Source organism: Hipposideros armiger, unplaced genomic scaffold (assembly GCF_001890085.2).
Source record: "Hipposideros armiger isolate ML-2016 unplaced genomic scaffold, ASM189008v1 scaffold_139, whole genome shotgun sequence".
NCBI lineage: Eukaryota > Metazoa > Chordata > Mammalia > Chiroptera > Hipposideridae > Hipposideros > Hipposideros armiger.
The window spans coordinates 98,287-111,958 of record NW_017731489.1 but is presented as its reverse complement, the minus strand read 5'-3'; the positions used below and the strand labels follow the sequence as shown (position 1 = coordinate 111,958).

At 42.2% G+C, this 13,672-nt stretch overlaps 1 protein-coding gene across 1 annotated transcript in view; it reads right to left on the bottom strand.

The window, feature by feature from the left end:
* Nucleotides 1-4,187, bottom strand: part of DNAJC15 (DnaJ heat shock protein family (Hsp40) member C15) — a 70,653-nt gene extending 66,466 nt beyond the window's left edge. Inside the window, exon 1 of the mRNA XM_019650345.1 lies at nt 3,925-4,187. Within this exon, the coding sequence (XP_019505890.1) occupies nt 3,925-4,029 (105 nt within the window). The 5' untranslated portion in view covers nt 4,030-4,187. The remainder of the gene's footprint in view (nt 1-3,924) is intronic.
* Between the last annotated feature and the right edge of the window lie 9,485 nt (nt 4,188-13,672).

Genomic DNA, 13,672 nt, shown 5'->3' with positions numbered 1-13,672 from the left:
GGTCGAACGACCCTTTCACAGGGGTCGCCTAAGACCATCGGAAAACAAAAATATATTTACATTACGATTCATAACAGTAGCAAAATTACAGTTATGGAGTAGCAACGAAAATAATTTTATGGTTGGGGGGTCACCACCACATGAGGAACTGTATTAAGGGGTCGTGGCATTAGGAAGGTTGAGAACCGCTGGGTGGAGGATGGAAAACGGGGCTGGGTAAGCCATTTGGGGGTCAGTTCATAGAGTCCTGTATACTGCCCTGAGGCAAGTTTGGACCATGGTAAATTTATAAAAAGGGATGAGACCATCATTAGGTCTGTATTATAGAAAAATAACTGATGGCAGTGTGGAGTTTACAAAGGCTTTGTAAAGGACCAGCGGCAAGGAGACTTGTGTGTAGAGGCTACGAAGTAGGCCAAGGAGAGGTGATAACGACTACAGAACAGTGGGAAGGAAGGAGAAAGGAATGGCAGCGGCCGGGATAAGTGACTGACGACTGAATGGGGAAGGAACCGGAGGAAGAGGAGTTGATGATGGCATTATTCAAGATAGGGGAAAGTGGGGAATCAGCATGTTTGCGGACAGGATATAATGAGGTATACACAGAGGGCGCCAAAAAAATGTATACACGCTTTAAAATTGTAATACTCAATATATACCGATAACAAAAGATGAATACAAGTCATGTGTATACATTTTCTTGGCACCCCTGGTATTTTAGGTAAGCTGAATTTTGTGGGACTCATTGATAGACAATTAGAGATTCGTATTTACTCTACTCACTGAAAGAATAGTTCTTCTCATTCCTTCCATTCCAGCATAACATTTATTCATTGAACAATTTCTTTTTGTAATGCTTACCACATATCAGGCATCATTATAATTGCTGGAAATACACAGACAGCAAACAAAGTTCCTGCCCATGCAGTTTACATTTTATCCTGCTGGTATGATATAAAGAACAGCAAGGAAAAACTCAAAGTTAAAAATGTGGATATACAATACATAATCCATGTGATTTCTTCAAAGGGAAGCTTTCCAGTATGTTAAAACATGCTTTCAATCAAACTGGAATTGAAACACATTGGGTCCTCAGGAAAGTCATGACGTATTTTGTCTATGTTTTTCAAAGGTCAGTTATTTATATAAAGAACAAAGATCAATCAATGATATATTGCCTGTTTTGTTCAATAACCTTTTGCCATCTTTAGTGAGCTTCATAATTCCTCGTTCATAGAAGGACCTGTCTTTATTTGCGAAAAACTGAACAAGGTGCTGATTCACAGCCTCATCTGAATTGAATGTTATACCACGCAAGGAGTTTTAAAGAGAGTGAAACAAGTGGAAGTCTGACGGCGCAAGGTCAGGCAAGTATGGTGGGTGTGGCAACACATCCCACCCAAGCTCTAATCATTTTTGACGGGTGATCAAACTTGTGTGTGGTCTCGCGTTGTCGCAATGGAACACAACTCCTTTACAATTAACAAGCTCTGAACGTTACTGGATGATGGATTCGTTCAAACTGTCCAACTGCCGACAGTACACATTCGAATTGATTGTTTGGTTCCTTGGTAGGAGCTCGAAAAACACACCACCTTTAAAATCCCATCACACTGACAGCATAACCTTCCTCTGATGAATGTCTGCTTTCGATGTCGTTTGAGAAGAATCATCACGTTGGTTTGCACACCACATTGTTATAAACAATCCATTTCTTATCATCAGTTAGCAGTCGCTTCAAAAAAGGATTGCTTTCCTCAGGTTTAATGAGCATATCGCAGATGTTTATATGCGCCGTCAAATGAACTTCTTTGAGTTCATGCAGAACCCAAATATCGAGCTTGCTTATGTATCCCAGCTTCTTCAGGTGGTCGTGAACACTGAGTGATGGATGTTCACTGTTTCTGCAATCTCTTCTGTCATGTAACGTGGGTTTGACTCGATCAATGCCTTTATTTTGTCGTCATCAACCTCGGTGGGCCGCCCTGACCGAGGAGCATCATTGAGATCAAAATCACAAGCACAGAATTTCGTGAACCATCGTTGGCAGTGATGTTCTTGTAGAGCATTGTCACCGTAAACTGTATGCAACTTTTCATAAGCTTGACGCATGTTCTTCCCTTTACGGAAGTAAAACAGTAAAATATGGCAAAAATGCTCAATTTGGTCTTTCATCTTCAACTTGTTGTAAAATCTCCAAAACTCAACCAACTTGCTCAATTTTTTTTAGAATGAAGCTAGAACTGTCAGCTGTCAATGACATAGCTATAACATAGATACGAATGACTCTAGTACTTCCAAAAATGAACTAGTGCCATGTGTTGCAAACATGCGTCATGACTTTTCCGACAACCCAATAGCAGAAGGGGTCTGTTTTTCTCAGTAATGAATAAATTCTTAACCTTAAAGTTTCTTTCCTACTTTTCTATGAGAATTAGCTTCGCTAAAACATTTTACCCTGACCAATTATTAAATAATTAATTGCAAGATACTATTTCATTCAAGATACGTTAGTATTTCTGCCTACATTTTTATCTTTTTAATCTCCTGAACAGGCTAATAAACATTAATTCTTAGTTCCTGAAGAGAAGCTTACATGAGAAAAAGAGTTCCCTAAAATCTATGACTGCAGATACATATTTCAAAAACTTTACATTGTACCCTTTAAAAAAAATGGTATGAAAAAATTTTTTCTTCAATTCCTTGAAATTGTATTTCTATTATTTTCAGTAAAACTACCGAATATGTCCTACACCCAGGTCATTTATTCGTCCCTAACACTTAACGTTTGTCAGCTTCCCATCACTTTCAGTACTTTCAAATTCCCCAAAGTTATTATCAACTCTGTTATCTTCTACCTCATCACTGCTCATTACCTGGACCAATGATTCCCAACAGAAGTCAACAGGCCTTTAGGGCCATTTTGAAAATCTGTGGACTTTTGGTTGTCACAATAATTGGGGTCAGAGGAGAGGTATTTGGTGGATGAAGGAACTATTGATCCCAGAAGTCCTTAATATGTATGCAACAACTCTGTACAACAAAGAACTGTCTGCCTCCCTCAAAATTTTAAGACTCTACTGGATATTAAGCTGGCAAGCTATGTCACCGTGGGCTGAAGCAGCATGCAGTGTGGTGTGGCAAGGGACACAATGGCCACGTTTCCAGGCTTTCTCCATCGAATACCCTCTTCTTACACATAAGCTGAGAGACCTTTACAATGGCCTTACCTATCACTCTTTTGCGTAAAACTCATCAAAATGGCACTACTGCCCTCAGAATACACGAGGTCTTCCACGTGGGGTATCAGATGCTTCCTATGTTCTAGCCCCCATTGATCGCTGGCAACTGCACTGATCAACAAGGTAGCCACAAGCCACGGGTGGCTAATCCAAACGCGGCCAGTCCCAACTGAGGTCTCCTGTTAGCGTGAAACACACACCGGATTTCAAAGACGGGGATACACATATATATGTGTGCATCTTTCAACGTGTGATCAACATAAAAACCACCAGCTTTTATGCTTACACGTTGAGCTATTATAGTGCATATACTGGTCTAAATAAAAAGTTACAATGAAATCCGCCTATCTCTTTTTACTTTTTTAATACGGCTGCAGAAAACGTGACCATTTGGGCGGTTCCTTCTCCCAGATCCCCATTTCCGCCGGGACAAGCCGCTGGCCGAGCCCCGCGGGGCTGTTTCCCCGGCCCAGGACTCTGCAGCTACCACTCGCGCCTAACGCACTTCTTGCTCTTGTGGTCTCCGAGCTCACTGCCGCTCACGCTTCCACCTTCGTTTCTGACTTTCGTTTTCTCGGTGGAGCCCCCTCTCCTCGGCCTGACCTCGCTCCGGGGAGGGCGGGGAGCCGGGGAGGGGCGGCGCGGCCGCGAGGGGAGCCGGAGGGGCGGCCGCAGCACTCACCAGTCCCTGGTGGGCCTCCGCGCCCGGCCCTGGGGCGGAGGGCGGCGAGTACTCCGCGTAGCGCAGGCCGTCACCGGCGGGGGAGACGCCGCCTCGGGCAGCCATGGCGACGCGGCCGGAGGAGCTGCTGGGCGCCGCGGCGCCGCCTACGAGACGGCCGCAGGGACAAACCAGTGCGGGCGGCTGCTTCGCGGCTGGGGCGTCCGCGCTGCAGGTGGAGGGCGGGGCCCTGGAGCTGTCGCTGCCACCCAGGCTCGGGCCGCTTGTTCCGTGAAAGCCAAGAGTCACACTGGGGGCTGAGGCCCCTGGGACGTGCAGGCTTGCGTGTTGGTGTTAGATTCGCGGGTGCAAAGCCAACACTGAGCCTCCCGGGGTAGTGCGTGTTGGAGCCCGGCCCTCTCCCCAAGAAGCCCCGGGGGCTTGGGTTCAAGGCCAAGGTCTGACGTTGGGCTCATCAGCTGGCTGGCCAGGGGAGGCCCAGAGAGCCCAAATGCAGGGCCCGAAGGCTCCTGACACACACCAGCTGGCCTTGCTTCCTACCCGCAGCTACTGCTCAGGCTTTGAATGCCGCCGTCCTCCCATCCATGAGAGCAATATTAGAGGCGATCTGCGTACCCTTCCCCATATGAATGGCTATTATTTAACATGAAATTGCAAAGAAGAAACTTGTAAGCAAATAATTGAATCTCACTCCCTACTAATAGTTTTGTGCTGACTTGTATATAGAAAGACCCGCCTTATTATTAATTTTTAAGTCAAGCCTTTTTTGAGCAAAAATGAACCAACACATGAAGCCTGTATAGTGTTTTCCAACTCCTGTACCAACTTGGCAGCTCTTTTGCCCTTTATACTCATTGCAAAACCAGCTTACGGGAAGAGAAATCTTTTTTTTTTTTCCTATTTTTGAATTTCAAGTTTGAAGGTCTTCTAACTTATTCATTTAGTTACTATTATTAGCAAGCCCACAAAGTTAGGGCCTAGAAGAATTTCCAGTCTAGTGGGGAAAATAAAACTGACACAGAGTGATAACAATATGTGCCAGAATGTAAGCACATGCATTGTGTAGCAGTATAAAAGGGCACTGGACTAGGAGGATGGAAGACATGAAGGTCCTAGTGTACATTCTTTTTTCTTTTTTTTTCTAGGCTTGTGTCCCCAAGCACGCCCATTACCCTCTCCCAATTTCCCCTTATCTGTGAAAGGAGAGTAACATTTGTACAACATTCTGACTCAGGGGATTTTAAGGGTAAAATAAAAGAAAGAAAAAAAAGAATATGGAAGTAATTTGTGCAATTGTGCAATGCACTTATGAAGCAAGTCACTCCCACAGTGCTATTGGTGTTTATAGGAAGGAATGGCCTCTTTTAACTGCGGTCATCAGAGAAGGTTTGCTGGAGGCTTAGCCATTGAGATGGTCATTAAATAAGGTGTAAGACTTGTTTAGGTGGAAGAGGACCAAGCTGGAAATGTCAGCTGGAAACAAATGCAAAAAAAATTTAAAAGGTGGCGTGTAGAACTGGGTAAAAACCACACATCAAGACCCTTCAGAGAGAGGGACCTGGATGTGCAAACTGCCGGTTATGAAACAGCCATGGGGATGTAAATTACAGTGTAGGGAATGTAGCCAATAACATTGTAATAACTACGTGTGGTGTCAGGTATGGGTACTAGACTTATCAGGGGGATCACTTCGTAAGTTATATAAATGTCGAATCACTATGTTGTACGCCTAAAACTAATATAATATTGTATGTCAGCCATGATTGAAAAATAAAAAATTATTTTTAAAAAGATTCTTCTAAGACATGGTCTTATTACAGAGATTAATTTTCATCAGACTGATGTACAGCTCTGAAAGGCACTGGTGAACTAAGCCAATGAATTTGATTGGGGCCTACAGAACTTTCATGTATCCATTCATTCATTTATTCAATAAGTATTTATTGAGCATCGCTTAGGTATCAGGCACTGTTCTAGGCATGGGGCCCGCAGTGTCAAGTCAACAAACAAGATCTCTGATTCTTTGGAGCTCATGGTCTATGGGAGGGTTATGGTGTACACTAGCAGCGGGGCCCTCGAAGTCACAGGCTACAAGCCTGGAGCAGTTAGAGCAAGACGCAGCTCAGCTGCAGCTGCTGCCCTTGCTCCAGAAAAAGGGAAGCTTCCAGAGCGGAAGTCAGGCAAAGCGGAGCAAGGAGAACGGGGCGAGGGAGAGAAGAGCTAGGTGGAGGGGAGATGGGCTCAGCAGGGTTGCTCCTCTGCTCAGATCCCAACCTATTGAGAGCAGTTTGCTGGCTGCTTCAGGCATCTACTCCTACAGCAGTAGTTGGTTTTAAAGAAAAACCTGGGGGTGGCCAGTTAGCTCAGGTGGTTAGAGAGCAGTGCTCATCACACCAAGGTTGCCGGTTCGATCCCCACATGGGCCACTGAGCTGCGCCCTCCACAACTAGATTGAGAAACAACTACTGGACTTGGAGCTGATGGGTCCAAGAAAAAAATCTCCCCCAAAGGCTACTCAGTTCTCAGCCTTTGTTTTTTTGCCAGGATCACCCTCACCAGCAAAGAAAGGATGGAAATAAAAGGAATTAAGTCCTCTGGCTCCTCACAGGATCACTCTGTCTTAGCCAAACTCACTTCCCGGGCTTCTGTGAGAAAGAAAATAAATGCTTTTTGAGAAACTCAAAAGGGAGGCCACATTAAATTTTCACTGGCCTATTTTTTTTTTTTTTTTAGTTATACCACATCAAAGGCAGATTGCATTATGTTCAATAGAGTTTGTTAAAGCAAAACAAACATTAGTAGAGACATCCTAAAACATCTCAGGAAAAAAATGTTTTAAACATTTGTTGTTTAAAAAGACTTTTGGTAAAAAATAAAATCGACCTCCCTGTGCCTCAGTTTCCTCATCAGTAAAGTTGGGGATAATATGAAATGAATTGACTTTTGTGGAGCTCTTAGAACAGTGCTGGATACCTAGTAAGTTCTATAAAAGTGTTAGCTACTCTTTTCTGTATATTACCTCTTTCACCTCTTTGTTTCCTTGTATATTTTCATCTTGCTGCCCCCTTCCAACAGTTGTGTGGTTGTCTTATCTTTAAAATGATAAAATTTGATTAGACTTTACATAGTGATAAAGTATAATCATGGGGTGGGGGCGAAGAGGAGTTTTTATGAAAATGAAATTAAATGTTTTGGAAAAACTTTATAAAAGCAAGTTTTTAAAAAGCTGTCCAGTGGTGGGCCTGGGAAGAGAATCATAACAATTGAGTGTACTCAATACACTCGGTTTGCTTTTAAAATGTCTTGTTCCCCTTTCATTTTAAACAAACTCAAATTAGGCATCTTAGAAGACAGATTATCAACGTGGAAGGAATCAGAGGCAGAACTGAATCAGAGGACTCACACACAAATAAAAGGCCTAGACCTTCAGATATACATACAGCACAAGACTATAGTGTATGGCTATTGTGGTATTAAAGTTTCACAGGGGCGGGGGAGAGGGTGTCATCAGAAAAAAATTCTAACAAAGGTCCTTAGGAGTATAATGAAAAGTAGAGTGAGAAATAGTGGTTTATAAGTGATGCTTTTTTAAAAAAATAATGTTTAAAGCATGTATCATTATTGTTATGATCCCAGATTTAATTGATTTTTCAATTAATCTACCAACCACTATCCTGGTCTCGTCAGAAAAGAGAGCTCTACTGTATGACCAGGTTCAGTGGGCACAAAGGAGAAAGATCCCGGAAAGGCCGAGGAGGGAGCCAGAGAAAAGCGTACTCAAACTGACCACAGAAGGGTGAATACAAACTTGCTTGCTTGGTCAGAATGAGGAAGGCTTGGGGGAACCAAGTCTGCCACAAGTCATTCCGTTTTGCGAAAGCTTAAAGTATAAAGAAGACAATGAAGATGGAAGATGGATAAGGGTAGGGAGATAACCAAAGGCCAGATATTGAACAGCTTTACTTAATAAGCAAAGGCTTTTAGAATACATCTTATAGATACAGGTAAACATCAGAACATATCAAATGTGGTAGTGACATGATGACAGCTACATGCTAGGAAGGTCATTCTGGTAACGATATGGGGTTGATGGGCCAAAACAAAAGGAGAAAGGTCAGTAAGAAAGTTATTGCAATTCTATGAGTAAGAGATGTGGAGGCCTAAACTAGGGCTGTGGCAGGGACATGGCAAGAAGGACTATAGTGACTTTTATTGGTTTCCTCCCTACGTTTAATCCTCTTGTCCTCACCCTACAAGGATCCAAGGATTGACTCTGTCCCCTCCTGTCAGACGCTGATTGACATAGGCCAACCAATGTATCCCATAATTCTAGCCATGGTGTTTGTTTTACGGATGGGAACACAGCCCTTCGGGAACATTGGGGTTGTGGGAAAAGTTTGCCGGGTGCTTCTGGGAAAACAGATTTAACTCTCTTCAACTGGACACAAACACAGAAGTGTGAAGCCCTGACTGAGGTTGGCAATGATGTGACAGCCATGAGCTAAAGTGACTGTTTAATTTATCATCCCATATCAGGTCACGTATGAAAGATAGTGCTATAAATAATTATGTTAGGACAATCGATGTAACTGGGGCTGTCCTGGCAAACAGGGGCATATGGTACCCAACCTTTAGAAGAAATGACCTTAGATGAAGCAAACACCATTGAAAGCCACAAAGAGATTCAAAAGAAATTATGAAGTAAAAATTCCCCTTGTTTTAATTTATGTGTAATTTTGTATTTAAAGGTTTAAGCATTCAAAAAGAAGACAGAATAGTGTAATGAACCCTCACAAACCATAAACCCAGATTTAACAGCTGTCAAGATCCTGCCATGTTTCTTCTATTTTCCTTTTTTGAATGAAGTATTTTAAAGGAAATCAAGGTATCATGTCACTCCACCTGAATATTTCAGTATGTGTTCATGCTAAATATGGACATTTTGTAACATATCACACCGCTGTGACATCTATTATAAAACAAAATTCAACCAGGTAAATTTGAAGATCTAATTGGCTTTATTAAGCAATTCACGAATCAGGCAGCACCCCATCTAGGAAGAAGGGCACTCTGATGGGTTGTATCAAATGGAAGATTTTATTAGGCAGAAAGGGAGTGGGATTAAGAAATTAAAGAGTGGATTATTTCCAGCAAGGACACCTTCCCTTAGGGGAATGCAAGGGTGGGGGCCGTTGGTGACGGGGGTTGGGGGGTGAGGGATCTTCCCCAGCAGATTACCTCTTTATTGTGGATCAAGAAATTCCAGACTGATTGGTTTAAAATTCTATTCCTAGGAAAGGCTAAAACTGCTATTAGGTTAAGTATTAAATCTAGGTTTGGTATCATGGACTTTTAGCACAACTGACCCCATTTTGGGTCTATGGCTTTTCTTTTTAACACACAAAAATTAATTTGTGTGTCATCTAATATCCAGTCCTTATCCAAATTTCCCTGATGGTTACAAAAACACAAAAATAGCTGGTTTGTTCATGTCAGGATCTAAATAAAGTCCACACATAGCAGTTGATGTTTGTTACATTAGTTTCATTTAATCAGAAACATCCCTCTCCACACATTTTTTTTTCATGCCATTGATTTGTTGAAGTAACTGTCACCCTATATTTAAGCCAGGTTTTAATTGGGCTTTCTGTATTTGCAAACAAAGCATTTTAGAGAGATAGAGAAGAGATGGAAGTCAGGAGAGAGTAGGGTCATGAAGGTCAAGGAAATTTCAAGAAGGATGAAATTGTGAGAAATGCAGATACTTACAGATAAAGCAAGATAAGGATAAAATGTGCCCACTGAATTGGCAAGCAGGTGGTCACTGATGACCTGAGCAAAAGGAGTTTCACCCATGCTAGGGCGATAGTGATTGTCACCCATCCGTCACTCTAGACCAATGGGTCTCAACCTTCCTAATGCCACGACCACTTAATACAGTTCCTCATGTTGTGGTGACCCCCAACCATAAAATTATTTTCGTTGCTACTCTATAACTGTAATTTTGCTACTGTTATGAATCGTAATGTAAATATCTGATATGCAGGATGTATTTTCATTGTTACAAATTGAACATAATTAAAGCATAGTGATTAATCACAAAAACAATATATAATTATATATTGTGAAATATTCATTTCTAATTACAAATAAATGAAATTTTGTCTTGAAGCATGGAGACGGATAGAGAAGCGGTGTCTCGGTTCCTAAGACCATAAAAAATATGTGTTTTCCGATGGTCTTAGGCGACCCCTGTGAAAGGGTCATTCAACTCCCAAAGGCGTCGCGACCCACAGGTTGAGAACCGCTGCTCTAGACTATTCTAGGCTATTCTAGGCTACATTCCTGTTACAAAAATATAAGGACAGCAATATGTAATTCTATTTATGTATAGATATCAGAGAGTTTGTAGAAGAAAGAGAAGGGAAAACTAGCTAATTTGGATTTTATCATTGATCAGATGATTAGGTTTTGAAAATGAGTGTTTCTCACTCCGTGATTACTGGGACATTTGCTAAAATGTTCATCCCTTGGATCTTAAACTGGGAAGACAGTGAAATGCTCTGCCTTCTTCCTCTTAATATTTTACTAAACTACCTACAACAAGGAAATACAGCTGAGGAGCGGTTTCAGGCAGGACTTGACTCCTCAACTTACAGGAGATTTAGTAAACAAAAGAAAGAAACTTAAAGGCAGTCACTAGGGGATAAGCCAAAAAAATGTTCCCGTTTTTACTTCAACATGTGTTTTCAGTTGCAGCTACCCCACTGCCAGTAGCTGGCAAGCTGGCTTTGGTCTGTGTCAAAGGCAGTAAATAAGTGCCATTCATGGGGTTGTCATGGAAAATGGGTATCTACATTACGGAGATTTGTCTAATAGTCATCCAGAGGACCATGTGCCACTCTGGGGCCAGCTAGAGATAATCCCATGAAAGAAAAGCTGGCGCTGGGACACACGTGTTGTTTTCTGGGGCCAATTTACATTTTGTGCTTTTGTCCATCTGCGCCAAAACAGCATAAACAATGCCAAACCCAGTCTTCTGATTATTTTCAGGCTGATTGAATCTGGCACATGACATGGTTTTATCTAATTAACCCACATGTGGTACAAAACAAAACAAATTTGAAATGGAAAGTGCTTTCTGCCTTTATTGAAAGACTGAGGTGAATATGTAATTATTTTGTCCTTGTCTTTCAGCCAAATTTATAGTTAAGAAAGGTCTTTTTCATTATATAGCAAAACAAGTCCTGTATATTACCTGCCTATTATAATTAAAATTTATGTTTTACATTTTCCCAAATCCAGCCCTTTCCTTTTCTCTCTCTGTTCCCAAAGGAGGAAAAATGTGTGGACGATATCTTCCTAATTGTAGTATAATAAGAAATATATTTGGCCTTTTCCCCTGGTTTACTCCCCTCAAGCTTATCCTTACCTAACTAATATCAATCACATTATGTTTTTAATTTGTTACTGGACCATTGTGATGCTACCTTATGTAAATGTTATAGTAGATGCATAGAGATAAAGGATACAGTAAACAATAAAACTTGGAACATGATAGCTCACAGGTAAGAAAAGATCTAGAATGTTTTTCATGGTGAAGGCCATAGCACCTGACTGTGTCCCTTTTACCTCCTTTTTCCCTTTGGGGAAAATTTAGCTTTAATTCACGTCCCATGGTTACAGTCTTGCCCCATCCCCAGTGGTCCATCCTTTCAACAGGACAATGCAGACACTGTGATTCCCTAGGAATGAGTCTTCCTAGTGCCACAGGACCACAGTATCCAATGAAAACGTTGACCATCAATGCATTTTTCAGATTGATTTATGACCAAACTGGGGAATTGTGAATGAAAATGGTGCTACCTAACAGACTTGACAAGCTCAGTGGCTACCTGGCAGGCCTGACAAGCTCAGTAACTGAAAATAACCACACAGGATGTTTTGATCATAAAAATTCCCGACTGAACACATCATAAGGGGAAGTCACGTCCTAGGTCTACACTATATGGTAGATTAATCTTTCACCTTGAGCAAACCCTGTCCATTGTGTTCGTACATCCAGGATAACATACTTAAAATGTCAGAATAATCTCTTTTCCAGACCTCCAGAGATAAACACCCCAGTACCAGGGTGAGATGACCCCACTATTCCTCACTTTTGTAAACTATGTATGTTACATGTTAACTATCCTGCACCCACCAATATAAAAGAAATATGTATGTCTCCATTTTGCTCTTTATCCAGTCCAGCAGATTCACCCACTTTACTTTCTCCCGTCTCCTTAATCTACCACCAGTGGACTTCCTGTACCTTCCTACATCTTCTCCTTCGATTCCAATGTAGAAAATGGACTGCAAAACTGTTACTCCCCAGAGCGTTTTCTCAGTCCTTTGAGATTTTGCTTCTGGGTTTGACTGTCAGCCTTGGCTCAAATAAATTCTTCAAACGTTTCTTTGGGTTTGGAATTTGTTTTGCTAATGCATACTTGCTACATCATAAAATGGTGGCGTGAAAGCAGGCATCACAGTCCTCATCCGGCATTCTTCAGGGCATCTAATAACGGTGAGTACGGCGGTACTCAGTAAATGGCTTGTCCATGTCGATGGTAGCAAAAACGTTACAGTAGGGAGCGGTATATGCCTGCCATTTTTTAAGAGAGAAGAACTAGTCTCTAAAATGATGCTTTAAAAAATGTACTTAGGGCTGGCCGAGAGGCACATTGGTTAAGAGCTGGCTTGGGATGTTAGAGGGCCCCGGTTCGGATCCCACATATGAAGGCCAGTGACACTGCCCTCTACAGCTAAGATGCTGAACAACAGCTCAACCTGGAGTTGGGCTGCCGTGAGTTGCCAGCGACGGCATAGGCTGCAGCCCCTGCTGCAGTGGGTTGCCATGGGCTACCTTGTGTAGCCAGCAGTCAGCGTGAGTGGCCAGCAGCCGCGGTGAGCAGCAGTCCAGAAGCCAGCAACTGATCTGCCTCGCCCAGGAAGAGCGCAATGGTGGTGCCAACTTGGGCCAGTGAAGCAAGGTCCTCCACAACTAGACTGAAGAACAAAAGGATAGCATCCCCTTCCCCCAATTCCCCAGCACTGTTCCCATCCCCCAATTCACCAATAAAAATCTTAAAACAAAAATGTACTTAAACATACATCCCTGGAGTCAAGGCGTGAGGCATAGACCAGGGGTAACTTGGCTAGCACGGCCACCATGGGTGATGAGGTCTGGGTTTAGTGTGTGATGGGGTCAGGGCAGATGGGAGCTCAGCCAGTGAAAACAATGTGTACTGTGGGACTAAGGCTGAGGAGAGATGACCCCCATGGTGAATAGATTGGTTACGTATAATGGGATTGAGCAAATAAGTCATTATCCTAAAGACAGGATTAGGTTATTAGTTTTTGAAGGTACAGATATTTTAAAAGGAAGATTAGAAAAACCCTGTGCTATTCAATCAGAACTAGTGTAAACTCATTGTTGTATTTTTATATCAATGTCTATCCGTATAAGTTTTCTATGGCTGCCGAAACAAATGACCACAAACTTATTGGCGTAAAAAAACACCCATATATGAGCTCATATTTCTGTAGGTCAGAAAACCCAGGGGCGCTCATCTGGATTCTATGTTCAGGGTCTCACAAGACCCAAATCAAGGTGTTGGTCAGGCTGGGCCTTTATCTGGAGGCTCCAAGGAAAAACTCAGCTTCATTCACATTGCAGAATTTAGTTCTTTGCAATTGTAGAGCTGAG